Consider the following 16398-nt stretch of genomic DNA (forward strand, 5'->3'; position numbering starts at 1 on the left):
GAAACTGTTCTTTTCTGTCTGTTTCTGGTGCTCTGCAGTACTGAAAGCATTCTAGAATAACAAGCAGGGAAGAAAAGAATGGTATGTAAACATGAAAAATCTTAACAAGACTAAGGAAAAACATTTCCAAAATACTGTAGGTGCCTAGTGTTGCCTTGCTTTGAGTCATAAGCGGACTGAGTAAGAGAAAAGTTTGCAAGTCTAAAGGACAGAAAACTTATTTTGCTATTAGCTGCTTTAACACACAGAGCTGCTAACTATTTCTCTATGATGGTGAAAAAGTGTAACCCTTCAATTCAAAAATAGAACAGTTATTTGCAAATAAAACAGCCCAAGCAACAATAACAATATAGACTTGGCTACAAAAAAGGGCTGAGCTGAAAGACTGAATTATGTTGGCTGTTGTTTGTTTTTACTAAAATAAAAGAGCTTTCTCTCTATTTCCTCCTTACTCAAATTTTTGCTTTGATTGTCTGTGCATACTTTCTTCCCATTATCCCATATTTAAGCAGACAACCTCTCAAACACTGTCTGGTTCATATCAACAGCTGCAGAGAGACTAGCACTGTTGGAGCAACTTCTCCACCAAACATGGTTTGTAATACTTTTGTAGAAATATTTGATATCCAAAATTTAACACAGCTGAAACTCAGAGGCACTGATCAAATATTCTAATATTAGATCTCTGTTGAGGACATTATCATTACTTAGGAAAGAGCTATGGTATGTGCCCAAGATCCCAACAGACCAGACTGAACTACAAATACACCCTGAAAAGGATTTAGACCAAACACTTCAGTGCTTTCCAGAACTGGCAGAGACACTGCTGCCCTAAAACGGTGTGTATGCACATTTTTGTGCAACTCCTTTCACATAGTAATTTTCATTTTATCTAAGTAAAAGATGCATTATTGTAATATTTAATATGCTCTATATTTAAATTAATATCGATTTTGCTGTTCATCAAAATCATGATAATCTCACTTTACATTCATTCCTATTGAACAACATTTACTTCTTGCGTATGCAGCTGGCCATTCACATTGCATATACGGGCAATTTTAAAATGTCAATTATGTACATTTTGACCTTTGTTTTGTCAAGGGAAAAGACTATTAAACAGGTAAAATGAAATATGTTCATTGTATTTTTATCTTCAGGTCTTTGGAATGACCAGTCATTAAATATATAAGGAAGTACGTAAAAAATTAACTCCTCGATAGCATTTTCTTTTTCAGAGCATGTGCTTTTATTTCATGAATGCAAATATTTGCATTCACATATGACTCAATAAACAACAGGCAAAACTATATTAATTACTATAGAAAAACAGTATATTCAATAACTGTTTCAAATGAATCCATTGTTTTGGTTTAATAAACTTTTGATCTGTTTTCATACCCAAAATTTAAACTTCTTCGAGCATTTGATGTCACACTAATTCTATCTGTTGACGGACTTGGGATCACATGGCGTCCTGGAGACATTTTCTTTACTTCCCACGCTAATGAAGTAGGTCTGCAAATTCAGGGAAGAATGGTTTAAAAAACAAATTCTCAATAACTATTCCTTTATCACATTAAAGAAAAAGCAGCACCAGTAAATGGTACAAAATATTAACAAATACTGTTGAATTTCATCAGATATCTTAGCAACTGTTTCCACACCAAATCCAAACCATATCAGCTAGATGCGTATCAAAAACTGTTCGTACACTCAAGAGGACAATACTTACTTTAAATGTCAGTGTGGGACCAAACATCAAACCAAACGACAAAAGGGAAAGCATTATGGGTAGGACTGGAAATACGCTCTAATTCTAGTGACAAAAACACTGCACATAAAAGGCCGCAATTCATGGTACCCTACCTTGCCCTATCCCGCATAGTGGAGCATTCAACACACGTTAAATGCTGTTTTGACTAATCTATATATCAAATATCTGCAGTACATAAAAGACCTTAGAACTAACCAAATATATCACCATCCACCCATTCTATTATACCAAACTGTCAGTGATAACGTTCATTAATACATGTATGTAGTTGCAAAGATAATTGAATAGGTTGAATTAAGTTAACTGTCACTAATATAAAAATGTTCTCACGCAACCAGACACAGTTTGAGGTGGAAGTCAGTCCTGCAATTTCATTATGGATCTCATTAAAGTTGTTTTATTTATTTATTTATTTTAACTCCTCCTGGAGTTATCTGCTTACATGAAAATTACAGCTGTCAATTAAAAATAAAATCAAACCTGTAAATCCCACTGCTGGTGAAGAAAGATTTAGGAAAAACATTGTTATGTAAAGGACTTTTTAACTGTTTCCAGTACTTCTAAAAGGACTAGCAACCTATAATTGAACTAGTTCTACAGGCACAAGATACACCAGCAAAAACTTACTTCTCATTTAGCCCTCAAAGCTAAAACTTAGTGATATTCAAAACTAGTCACAAATTGGAATGACATAACCAGTTTTACCCTTCTGATGTTATACTTCCAAACTCTTTTTCATTTCCAGCACAACTGCTCCCTGATAACACTATCAGGAAGGAAAAAATACCCACCAGGTCCTCACATCGATTCTGTCCAAAAGGAAAATTTCCTTCCTGGTGCCCCACAGCAGCTATTAAAATTGGTTCCTAAGTTTCTTGCTGAATCTCTGCTACAAATGAAGTTCAGCATGATACAGTACTTGGATGTAGACAAAAGGTAAAGAAAAAAAAAATCTAATTACCTGCTTTGAGCATCAGCCTTTTCTAGCTTCTCCTGTAGCTGTATCCAGTCAATCAATGCTTTGAAGTCCCTTACATAGTTATCTAGCATCATCAGGACTTCCTGAAAAGCAACCATTACATCAACCTTTGTATTTAGAAAGCCCCTCACCCCCCACAATAAAAAGGGAATGTAGGAGAAAGCAGGCAATTTACCAGTCTGCAACTCTCTCATGAAACAGAATTTACAAAAATTAAAAACAAGAAAACACCCCAAAAAGTCCAAACAGTTTTTTATGTGACCAAACATCAAAACATTTACCTTCTCAAAATATGTGTATGGTTTCTAAAAACTCTGTGAGCACCAATGTCTAAGGACAGAATAGTAAGATTTACCAAAAAAAAAAAAAAAAAAAAAGTCCCTAATGTACAGAAGTATTACTCAGAATTTTTTTCTGACACAGCTGTTATCCTTTAAAATACGTTGGATATATCTCATCAAATAAGGAAAAACCTCTGTAAAACTTGCTGCACGGGTGGGAGACTAAAAATGTATTGCTTGTAATTAATCTGTGGAGCAAAGAATACACAAGGTGACCCATAGGCTGTTGTATCAGACAGCCAGACCTCCTTCTGGATAATCTTGGGATCCTTGCAGTAGAAAAATTTCAGAACTAGTTCCGAAGCCTCTGTAGTTCAAACCGTATTGCTTTCCTACAGACTTTCAAGTGTGCAGAATTTTCAAAGGATATACGCCTGTGCTCTTCTAGATTAAGGACAGACACATGCTGTCATCACATGAGATTACCAGCACTATCACATTAACAAGGCAATTTGTGATTAAAAAGAATCTTACAGTGATGTTTTGAGAGGCAAAAAGGAGAAAGATCACAACATCAGATTTTGTTTACAAACTGATCACGCTTGACATGAACTTACTGAGAAATAAACCAACGGACCCGCAAGATGTGAAGTTTACATTCACTTCTCTGATTAGTACATTTTAACAAGTGAAAAAAGTCACTAATTCTACATTCTTGACTATGGAATGTCATATACCCAGTCCTTAAAACTCTAAAACCCAGATTATACCTCTGATCATTACAAACAAGCGAATCTTCTACCATTTTAAAAGTTACTTTTGAATAAAATGGAATTGCTTAAAAATTTACACATTTTTTATGTTCATTAATCATTGCAAGCTGCATTCATGAACACTTTTTATGGGATGAAAGTTAGGTTGACACATTATCATAGAATAACAGAACAGGAAGAGACCTTAAGAGGAAAGTTGTCCCTCTCGTAACTCCTGGGTTGGATCAAATACACATTGTCAGAATGATGTGGGTATGCTGGGTTTTTTTGTTTTTTGTTTTTGTCCTGCAGACAGTTCAGAACTTAGAAGCTTATAAATCACGTGTTGGTCTCTAACAAATAAAATTAACTGTTATGAACAGACATACAAAACCACCTTGACTGCACGCTGTATCAGGAAGAAAGTCATAGATGGAATGACAATGGCTGAACAACAGAGAACTAAAGGACTTGTTTCCAATAAAAATATTCTTAAACTTAATTTTCAAAATTATTCACTACATGTATTGACTTCCAGTTTGGTCAAATACATAAATGTATTAACTATAGTAAGGCCAGATTACATACAGAAACAAAAACTAAAAGATAAATTGGGATCCTGCAGTCTTTATTCTGACATTACTCCCATTCATTTCACAATAAAGCAGAGCAAAAGACAGCATGACTAAACTCGTAGCTTTGCTCCTTGAGAAAACTAGGTTCTCTAACCGCAGCGGTGAAGAAAGGCACAATTCCTTACTATGCAGGAAGCTAGGAGATCACTGATACTCCACATAAGTGCTCAAAAAACCCATTTACTGAATGTGACAAAAAGTGCACAGAACCTCATGGCCAACAAGCACCTTCTCAGCAGAGCTGACTATCACCCATAGAGCAGATTAATGCAATTCGAAAGGAATTAGTTCTAGATCATGTCAATTAGAAACACAAGCATTCATACTTGCTCCTTCAAAGATCAGAAAATTTGTACTTAAGACATTATTTTATGACAACAACATGCTGAAAATAATAAAATTCCACAAATGAATTCAGAATTCTATAAAGACTTATATCAGCTTCAACTGGAGAGTTAAAAATGTAGATATAATTTTATGGTATGAGGAAAACCACTAAAGATTAAGTGTTCCTGTTTTGCAGATTCTTTACTATGCCAAAGTTGCTCCTGCTGGTATTAAGGGAATTTTTTTCTTTTCAAAGCAAGTAATTAACACATAGAAATATTTTGGCAACAATTACAAATGAAAATATATTGGCTCCTAAGTGTATAGCTACAAATTTAAAAATGCTTTGAAAACAGTGAAGATACTCTACTACAGTACAGCTAACTGTATTGCCTATTTTTATAACATTATTTCCCATTCACCTACAGTTTTAACAGAAAAAGAACTCCTAATGTATGCAAAACTTTGTGAGATATAGTTCTAAGACTGATTATTCTTTTTGTTTAACACAAAATCAGGTATAAAATTCAGTTTCAGTTTTTACACAAGTAACCTTTCAACTAGTTTTTATGTCAGAACTAAAGCATGTGCTGCCTGTTATACCGGAGAAGTCACAAGAAAGTCAAACACAGTCGAAGTCAAACAGAATATCACTGCTGATGTAAAACTTACTTTTTTGTTTTGAAACGCTCCACAAAAAGCAAACAAAAGTCTTTCTTACAAGGCAGTTGGTTTACAGTGCCAAAATAATTGGTAAGTAAAGTCTGCTACAAGAAATGAACAAGTCAAGTATTTTAGCCAGTTCTCTCTCTTTTTTTTTTCAGCTTCCCTAATAAAATTTCAGCTTTCTAATTCAATTCATGTCCATTTAAGTTAGCCCATACTAAGTTGTGCTGACTTATTGACAATAAGGGCATAGAAAGCAAAATTTAATTCTGAATCATTTATTTTTCAAGTCTGCCACTGAGATAGCTCCCACAAAAAAAAAAAAAAAATCTGAATATGAGCTATATATCTGAAATTAGTTGGCACAAAAAAAAAAAAAAACAATAAATGGCTTAACCTATTTTAAGGAATGTTTAGCTACACATTATCAGAAATGATCAGAGCAGACCCATGCAGCTGTAATCGGAGTCATGTTTTACGAACAAGGGAATACAAACAAGACAAGCAGCTGGAGCGGCCCCATATTCACTGATGCACATCTTTCTCCTTAAAGCTATGAGGGCCATTTTGTCAAGCAGGATGAAGCAGAACAAAAGTGGCTCTGAAAGCGCCGCTACAGCCGTCCAGATAACTACATATAGATATACAGCTAAAATTACCAATTAGTTTACCAATTGGCTGCAACGGATTCGATTGGTTTGTAATTAATTCTAGTTACTGGCGCATAGAGCAGGCCGGTTGGCGCCATCCCTTTGTCCCGCTGACACACAATCCCAGTGCACAGGGCTCTGGGGTCCTGGACATCGATACAGCTCGCTAGCTCACCTACGGTACAGCGGGTAGCAGATATACCCTGTGGTGCTGAAGCAGGGGAAACTTGTACCACTTGAGAAGGTGCTGACAAAAAGGAACCTTTATGGGGGAGACTACTGCTGCACTAGAGTCAAAACAATTTTAAATCCCATTATTTTTCAAGGTCATATGTATCCTATACTATTTTCAAAGAGCCAGTTCAAACTGAAAAAGAAAGCAATACTGTGAGAAAACAACGCTTAAAGGAAAATCAGTGACATAAAACCAGAAACACTCACAATGCAGCTCCTGTTTCTTTCCCCCCCTCCAGCATTTGGATCGATAATCCTCCTGCACTTTAAAAAGCTCTCATGCTTTTTCTTTTCTCTAGGTCTGAATCATTACTTTGATTTCTAAGTATGTATTTATCTTGAAGTTGTACTTCTTGCCTCTTCATTTGGGTGATCACATTAATATCTTTCCAATCAACAAGGATCTCAAAGTAGAATCACTCCCTGCATCAGAATAATCCTATATCCCTGAATCAGAACGGTCTTGGACTTGGGTCCTAGGTAGGTCGATTATGATCTTTTGGGGGGGGGGGGGGGTGGGGGAAGCTCACTTTGTTTGGAGATCGCATAACAGCTTGGAAAAGTTTTCATCTCCATTTATTCTCCATTCTCGAATAAGGAGGGAGAGGAGAGGGAGGGAGAAAAGAGAGAAGCATGGAAAAGTGTAGGATGTTAAGATTACTACGATTCAAAATAGTAGAATATGTCAGAAAAATGAACTCAGGCACCACATCTGTACTGTAGCTTATGCTCAAGACTAGAAATGTATGTTTTCTTTCACAAACTATGCATAGTTTTGAAGTTATCTATAATGAATATTTTGCATTACATATTTATCAGGGTAACTCCATTTTAAGGTACTTGAGTACTTTTTGTACTCCAGTATAAAAAACAAGCAATGTTAGTACTTTCTTTCAATTTATATTTTTAAGGTGTTTGTTTTAATCATTTCACATAAAAATTGCCCCCCAAAATTTCCTTACAAACACTTAAAACCAGTTCTGGCATTAGGAATCTTGCTTGTTAAACACAGATGATCGCAAAAGCAATTCTTATAGCTTTGGGACAGGATGTAAAGAAGCAGTTCCTCTAGCCAAAGGACTATCATTATCTGCCACGTACTGAAGTTGATATAACCATAACATACTCTAAAACAGGTTCAGATGAGGACTGCAGAGAGGAAAAAAAAAATTGCCAGTAACTAAAGTTCTCTTAATTGGTATGTCTTTATAAATCCTCTTATAGTAGCCTTGCAGAAGCCACTAAGCAGTAAACGTGGTAGTAAAGCTGCATCCATGGACTCTTAGATACAAACACTTAATGCATCATATCTGGTCTCAGTTTATTCCTGATTAATTCACTTATATGACAGCCATAACCTGCTACCTGCCAAGGATGTGTTCCTGAGAAATGACACGGCAAAGCAAATTTTCTCCATAAGAATTAATGAAACAATTGGGGGAAACATGCAGGGACTGATTAAAAAGCACACAATTCAATTACACAGAAACAGTATGCATGATGTGAACAACGGAGAGGCAGACACAGGATCATCCAGATTGCCAACCAGAAGAGACGCTGGCTTTTTAGAACAGATTACCATTCTGAAAGATCTCGGCCACTTCCATCTGTGAGACTGCACACCCAGTTGTTACCCCATTTTTCCGTCCTTCACTCTCAACTTCACTGATTTTGATTCATCCACAGAAGATGACTATGACAATGAAAACGTAAATGCCCAAAGAGAGGCAGGAAGAATGCTCATAAAAAGAGCCCGAGGGCGGACATGCAGCGCTAGCATACAGCCATGGGATATTTATTCAGAAAGAGACATGTTCTCCCCCTGAATCACTCCACATTCCGAAACAGATATCTTTTGCAAGTGAGTGCTAAGTGGCAGCCTGACTTACACTTCTGACATATTCCAAGGGCAGATTTAGAGTTTTTCAAACAATCTGAAAATGTTTCAGAATATATGCTCCATAAAACTACACCAAACTGGAGGATCGAGTCTTGTGAAGAACACAGCAAAAGAATTATACATAAGATCTAATGTGTAAACCTATCATTGTCTTAGGCTTTCAGGGTAATTTCAGAATCACCTTGTTTTTACTGAATACAATGAAAAGAGATTTGACCATATGGGATACAGTTCATTCACTTCGCTGCCTGCTGAAAATCTCCTTCTAATAGGAAGGAAATATTCTTCCAGGGGTTCAGAGAGCAAAGACATCAGAATAGAGCCTGTGTTGAAACACTACAATACTTCGTAACCCTTCTCGGGATACCTTTCCTAGGATTTGCAGCACTAAAAGAAAAGAACCAAAATTCACATATAACAAACCATTTCCCACAAAAAAAGTGTCTAACCCTAGTGCTATAATTTTTTTCCTGCCTGGAACAAGGCACTTTATGCATCTGTGAAACTGAAAAGTATTGGGGGGGGGGGGGGAGGAGGAGACAAAAAACAAAACTTATCCTCCCCAAAACCAAAGTGGACAGAGTTGAATTGGCTCTTAACAGTGTAAATGTGGTCAAAATCCTGCTTGGATAAACTTGACTATTATACTGAATCACCATAAATTACTTCTTCATTGAGGTTAGAAAAAGCTTGGCTTTTCTGCCTTCAGCTCCAACACATTTAGAAACAATTTTATTTTCTTGGCTGTCTTAAAGAACAGTAATCAGGCTGGAAGGCCACGGACCTCAGCCTGCATGCATAGATTGAAATCATTGGAATTAGCATATCCTGAACCAAAAGCAGCCCTCATAAGGGCTCAGCAAGGGACCCTAATGAAGCAAGTTCCTCTCTCCTTCAGGGAGGCCTTCAATCAACTAAAATTATGGTAAATCATTCACAGATATCGTCCTGACTGGAAGGCCTGAAGAAAGCTAAAGTTGTTTCAGCTGCTTTCTTCACATACCACCACCACGCAGCATGTCAAGTCTTCCAAGGGAAAGGCCTTACCCATCTTTTTAGGGTGTCTTGTGCTCGCTTTCTATGAGAATCAGAACAACAGAACTTCACTACTGACTTTTCCATTTTATAAGAGGGAATAAGAATCTCGGGCAGAATGAAGTTGTTTTCACTGAACCATACTCAAGGTAGACTGACCTAAGAATGTAAGCATTACGACCAATAAGAGAAACCACCCTTGCCAAAATCCTGCAGAAAAATACCAATAATTAATGCTAGGTGGAAATACAAAAGCTTGTTCAAGTACTTAGTAATGCCAGACAGAAATCTAAAAGGAATATATAACTGAATTTTCCATATCAGAATTCAGCTTTTTTGGAACAAAAACACAAAAAACAAAAACAAAAACAAAACAAACAAAAACACACACACACAGTTGAAGCCATTAATTCATCTAAGGAAGGAAAAAAACCTCAGTCCATTAAATTTTGAGTAGTTTGAGATTCTTCTAGGCATAATGTTTCCTTAGCTGTTGGATCCAGTTTCTGAAACTCTTATCAATAAGAAAACAATTGTGTGTGTGTGTGTGTGTGTGTGTGCACGTGTGTGTGTGCGCATGCGCACAAGTGTTTTTTGGTTTTTTTTGTAAACTTCTCTCTCCTAAGCCAGTTGCAGAGACACCTGAGGACTGCAAAGCAGTAACAGCAGAAGACCCATATCTCTGTTGCATTAACCAAAATTGGATATAGAATCTGCCTTCCTCTATCCCCACATAATTTCAGGCTTATTTCCTTTTGGGATACAGAAAGAGATGTAAGGGATCCTTGGCATTACTAATTCTTTCCTGCCTAAGCTCACCACCCAAAACTAGAAAATACTAGGTGATAAAACGTTCATCTAAATATTAGACACTTGGAAACTTAGCTAACATACAAAATATCCATACAACTCACAATCTGACATGTTCAGATTATAGTCTAGTCTACTAGAATAAATCTAATCTCTGTCTATTACCATTGGACAGAATGATTTATATATAGCAAGATCATATTTAAACTTGACCTCCCCCTTTCTTTTAGAAATAATTCAGCTATTTTCATTTTATTTTTATATATGAAGCATCAAAGCCATATCACTATATATATTTATGGGTTGAGAGTTCTCAATTCCAAATCAATAGAAAAATACTACCTTCAGCAGTGCCCAAAGCTGAGAGAAAATATACACAACCACTGATCTTCTTACACACATTGCCACTGTTTGTAGCCTTACCACAACCCTTTCGTCTGCAGTTTCAACCACAACCAGCCACTAGAGCCCTATCAGATTTGGAAGCATAAAACATTATCTTCAGTGACAATGTAATCAATAAAACTATACCAGCTTGCAAGACTACATGAGAGCAAAAAGCGCAAAATCAAAAATAAACATTTTTATACTGGGTTAATCTGAAGGTCTTACATACCAGAGGTCATGTTTCTTTTTTTCAGAGGTCTTCTTTTAATATGATCTTTATGCAACTAAAATGTTTTAAATAGAACAGTGCATATCTGTATGTTTGAAGAGACATAATTTAAAGAGATGAAGTGTAAATTAAATAAGCTTTTAATAACATAAACTAATCTTAATAAGGAGAATTTTTCAGGGTTCCACTTAAAAAAAACAAGGAAGAAAACAATTAACAAATTAACCATTTTGTGCCCTTATTTAATATTGTTTGACACACATTCAGTACCAAAAATATAGATGATACTTCATGGAACGAGCTAACAAGACATTCTCCATTAACCCACTTTGAAAAGTAAACAGAAAACACAGCAATATTGGATTCTTCATTTTGCAAAATACTTTTAGTTCTTTATGTATGGCAGAAATACAGCCCATGTTCAAATTTGATTGTCTACTTGTACATTTTGTAATGTTTTAACCAATAAATACTTTTCTATATGATATAAAAATTCTCAAAAAGACCTCAAAAGTGAAGCTAATCCACTCTAATTTTTAGCATGAGCATTATATGAGTTCATTATAAATGGAATTTTCATCTGAAAATTAAAATATTGAGAAGACTTCAAAATATTGAAGTACTGCAGTACATAAAAATGGAAAAAAGCATACAGAATTAGCTGAACTCTTCCCGCCCATAGAGGAATAAAAAAATACAACCAAGCAAAAGAACCCCAACTGGTTCTGCAAACTGGATTTAGTGGGCCCTGGTTTCCCACCCATCTCTTTTCTGGCACCAGAGAAACCAGTAAAGACATGTACCTCAATTAAACTTAAGAAAAAAAAAAAAAAAGCCTGCAAAACATATCTACATTACTGATGTACTGTCCATAATAGCAAAGCTAGGGAGATGCCCGGACTGCACAGAATTCATAACCAGAAGCAAAAAAACCAAACCAAAACAACAAAAAAACCACCTTTGTGTCCTCCTAGTCTTGAACCTTTGAAAGGGCTTGCGTAGTCCCTGGAGTAGCATGCAGAACCCAGCGGTCTTTCCCTGCAACAGGGGAAACCTAACCTGGCCCCAGACAGGGATTCTAGATCTTTTGCATCACTTCATTCTTTTTAAAAAGCAAGAAAGGGCAGAACCAGAAACAGGGACCTCAGAAAAATCAATAGAAAGTATGAAACTTGGTGCTCGGGAGTAGTGTGACAGCAACATATATAGGACAAGCAGAGCCAAGGCAATAAAACAATCTTGTTCTGGATAAGCAAGTGATGATTATTTACCTGACTTAAGCTATTCTTAAGGCAGAAAGTGGTCCTTCTACTAAGCTAGGTGAATTCCTGAAACAATGTCACATGAGTGCTTCTTACGAAATACCGTTTGCCAACTGAATTCTGAGACTAGATCAAGATTTTCATTTATGAAGTCCTAAAAGATTGAGGTACAAGAGTAAACAACATACTACTGAGGCACAAGAGTAGTCTATATCTACTGCAATATGAAAGCTGCACTTAGACAAGATATTCCAATTTATGGAGGACAGCAAACGCTGGCCTTTCAGAGAACAGGTAGGAACAGTGGTGAGGAAGACCCGCAGTTTCCACAAGGATCTGTTGTTTGCATTTTATCACCAGTATTCAATCAAAAATTAAAATATACCTATATGCTAATGACAAGTTTGATCATCCTATAATTCAAGCTTACGTATGCATTACCAAAATGTTGTATGCCCAAATGTTATGTAAAACACTAACTTCAAAAGACAGAAGCTAAAATATTCTACTATACGTGATTAGCTAAAAAACATTCATAACTTCACCTTTGGCAGAAACTGGATGGTATTTGTCAAAAAAAAAAAAAAAAAAAGCAATCACTACACTAATAAACACCCCAAAATAAATAATAAATGCTAATAAATATAGTTGATAAAGGTAAAACATTTAGAGTTAAAAATAATTAGCAAGACTCTGCCATTCTAGACTTCATAGCTATCTTACAGAAATTTGAGTAACTTAATAAAAGAGTATCAATCATCATTTAACAGTATCCTTTAAAAGTAAATCTCAAAGAAGACACCCCAGTGCAAATACATATCCCACTACCCAGATAAGTAAGGCACTTTTTCATGCTGACAGAAAAATGTCTTTTAAAAAATAAAAGCAACATGAATATTAAATAAGTTCTACAGAACATGATATGGGACTCTCCTGTTTACTTATTTTTGTTTTTTTCCACTCATGTTTTACAAACAAGTAATCGGATACACAAGGACATCACTGTCAACAGTCTACTAAAATGAAGATTTTTCACTTAGGCTATGCAATATCTCCATCTGAGCTCAGATCAAGTAACATGATTAAAATGCTGAATGATATCTAAGCTCTAAAAATATATGATAATGATACAAATACACTTCTGTTCTTCCAGTCACAAAAGTTTAAAAATGGTAATCTAATTACAATGCAAGGCAGACTGATTTTCTTAAAACAAAAAATTCTTCACAGAAGTTTCCTGAGCAGGAAGACAGTTCAGTAACAAAATGTTACATTGTGTTAGACCAACCCGTGATTTGGAAGCCTCTAGCTACTGTTCAGTTCTCAAACCTGCTTTCAATGAAATGTATTTGTACGCTAATCTCAAAGTCAATTTGGCTGTGTCTGATTACAGCAGAAAACTAGATACATATGATAAGAAAAAAGTTTACTTAAATTGAGATATATAATTTTTTACAGCGATTAGATAATCATTTCCAGAATGTGTTGAGTTTTCAGCCATATTTAATATAAAAACAGAAGTTGTAGCTTTAACATTTCTTTAAAAATGTACTGTTCTGGTGTCTTTCAATGCTTGAATAAATTCCATTTCTAAAAATGAAGAGATTTTTATTAAACTACAATGGTCTTTCTATGGATCCACTAGAAAATCACCACAGTTCGTGCGTCTGTTTTACATCTTATTAAAACACAGGTTATCTAAAATTAGGAAAAACGCCTTACAGTGACATCCCACCCAGACATTGTTTATGCTTGACCATCAATCACTTTCTTACCACCACAGAATAAATTAGAAGAGTGATAACTATCACTGGAAAAAGGGAGCAATGTATAATTAAGACATTTAACAGGAAGCTGAAGAATGTGAAAAAGGCTGAATCTCAACAGTGCCACCTACAGTAAGGAATATTACCTGAAAAAAAAAAACTATAAAAAAATAAAATCGATGTTTGGTTACAAAATTAATAAAATCAGAACTTGAAATACAAAAATTAATTTAATCAAATAACTGAGATCTAATAGCATTTTATATATTACTGTGAGTTTTATATACTCCAAAATTAGTCGATGCCTAAGATGAAAGCATCTTGCATCTGAATAAATATGCCATCATTTTTCCTACATACAGGCCTCCACTAAATACAAAACAAAGTAACATATTTCTGAGGTTCCAATTGCTCATTTGGCTTAAAAAAAAAAAGAAAAAAAAGTCACATGACAACGGGTGGAGAACAGCTGAAGTCTTACCTTGCATTCTACTACACTCTGATCCGATTCACAGGTAACATAGATTTCATCAACTGCCCGTCTAAGATTGTCAAAAAGAAATGCCCAGTATCGAGCTCGCAGATCAACTTTTCGAGGCTGCCTTGTTTTTGTTGGGCTTTTGTCAAAGTTTTTATCTCCAGCTGCTGCTGCTGATGTTAATTTACAGTCTATGGTAGCACTCTGAAGAAACAAGATACAAGGGAAAATGAAAACAACGAACAGAAGTGCGGTAAGGGGTTGGGCTTCTGTGCAACACACATTTTTTCAATATATTTAAACATTAAAAAAAAATTTTTTTTTCACTGAAGACTACATCATCCTATTGACTTGAGTTTTTCAAAACACACCTTCTCACCTTAAACAAATGGGACAGATTTGTAGAAGTAGTTTCTGTTTCTTGGACATTTATAGCCCCATATTTACATTGCGCAACAGAACAAGATAGTCTGCCTTTTACGTACATTGCGAAGTTACCTTTTCCAATTACATATTCCACATTACTGACAAGTATGTACATCCAGAGATGAAAATAATGTTTTACTAATAATCACACCAGCAATATTCTGTCATAGTTAAATGCTCTTACCAAGACATTACAGACAACTTTGTCATTTTTAAACTCTTATTCTAACATACGAGCATTAATGTCAGTGAAATGCTGATGTGGTTAGCCCTTTGATCGATGTTTTATTGCTCCACTGTACAGAAGATGCCAGCAAGTGCTAAATTAGTGACAAAAGGAAGCTTTCATACTTCAAAAGACTACTCCAGCTTTCCACTCACATTGCTAACATTGCAAGCTCAATTCAACCCAATGCAAGCGCTATGCCACTGAATCAAGTTTCTCCAACTTACACCAAGTCTGAAATTGTCCTTGTGTTGTTTTGACTAACTTGCAATTTAACAGCAATAACTATAACAAACCTGGTGTTTCATTTTCAGTGTTGATATGCAGACTAACCGATTTAGTACTTCTTTTCTACACAGAAGCAGAGGACCACCTATATGCTAAATCTGATGGGAGCAGAAGAACATCCAACTGTCTTCATGGATGCTGGCTTAGAGAAGAATCATTTCACACCTGCTTAAAGGTACTGTTCAGGCCACTTCAGCGTTATGCATCTGTTGACCTTGTGCGTTCAGCACAGTCCGTCCTATGGGGACTGTTCTTCCTTGACAGATCTGTACCGTCAGTTATCAACACAGGATATTCCAAAGGACTCTGAAATATGTCCATTTGGCTGGAAATGCCAAATAAGAACTTGGCCCAAGGGCACTGAGCTTATCAAACTTGAAATTCTCTCCCACAACAAAAAAACAAACAGAAAAATCCTGCTACCATGCCAGCCTTCCACAAGCTTCTGTGTTCCATATGAGCCAGGTGGAGAAGCGCCTCCAGTAAACTCACGAGTAATTCCCAACTGTGTGCAATTTTTTTTATGTAGGTATTAATTACATGCTACTACAGACTGGGGTTTCTTTTGTGCAGGAAAATATCTAAATAAAATTAGAATGTCAGGGCAAATTTAACCTCTACTTAACATTTGTAAAAATAAACTGCAACTGAGGTCCAAGAGAAATCTTTTCAGTATTAAATGAATTATAATTAACAATAAAACAAACAAATTGGGCTCTGCAGTATCTGAAATCCAAACAATGTAGTGTTACTCTAGTTTCTATACAGGAAACGCATGAAATTCCTTAAAGCGATTATAAGTAATAGAAGCTATTTAGCCATGCTAAAAGATATAGAAAAAGTCAGAGAATTATACAGAGACAAAAAGACATATCTTTTTAAATCCTTATCAAAAAGTTAACTGTAAAATTGTTCTAGTACAACATGGGGATGCGGCAGTCATGGTTTTGAATGAAAGATAGTAGTGAATAAAGAAGTATCACACTGAGTGCTGTCCAAGAGAAACTAAAGGGACTTACAGTAGGTGTTTATATACCAAAAGGCATTAGTGCATGTTTTTCTGTATCAGCTAGAAGAACAGGCGTTCTAACCCAGAAGCCTACACTAAACAATACTGCAGAACAATCAGAAACGAAAGACAGCTTTAAACTGAGAGCAAAACATACTGGTCAGTCTCCTTAGCCATACACAATAAAATGCAATAAGGCGGCAACATTAATTTTAACAGCATTTTTAGTGCACTTTTTACGCATAGGTCCACTGCAGCACAGATCTCCAGAGAATGGATGT

General features: G+C 35.7%; 1 protein-coding gene across 4 annotated transcripts in view; it reads right to left on the bottom strand.

Annotated features, from left to right (window-relative positions):
• The window catches only part of SCAPER (S-phase cyclin A associated protein in the ER), a 197943-nt gene that overhangs the window by 154780 nt on the left and 26765 nt on the right, over positions 1-16398 (bottom strand). For all 4 annotated transcript variants that reach the window (XM_067305181.1, XM_067305183.1, XM_067305185.1 and 1 more), the window contains exons 5-7: positions 14172-14372; positions 2739-2839; positions 1402-1518 (exon numbers count right to left, since the gene is read on the bottom strand). In XM_067305181.1, the coding sequence (XP_067161282.1) occupies positions 1402-1518; positions 2739-2839; positions 14172-14372 (419 nt within the window). The remainder of the gene's footprint in view (positions 1-1401; positions 1519-2738; positions 2840-14171; positions 14373-16398) is intronic.

This window comes from Apteryx mantelli, chromosome 15 (assembly GCF_036417845.1).
Source record: "Apteryx mantelli isolate bAptMan1 chromosome 15, bAptMan1.hap1, whole genome shotgun sequence".
NCBI lineage: Eukaryota > Metazoa > Chordata > Aves > Apterygiformes > Apterygidae > Apteryx > Apteryx mantelli.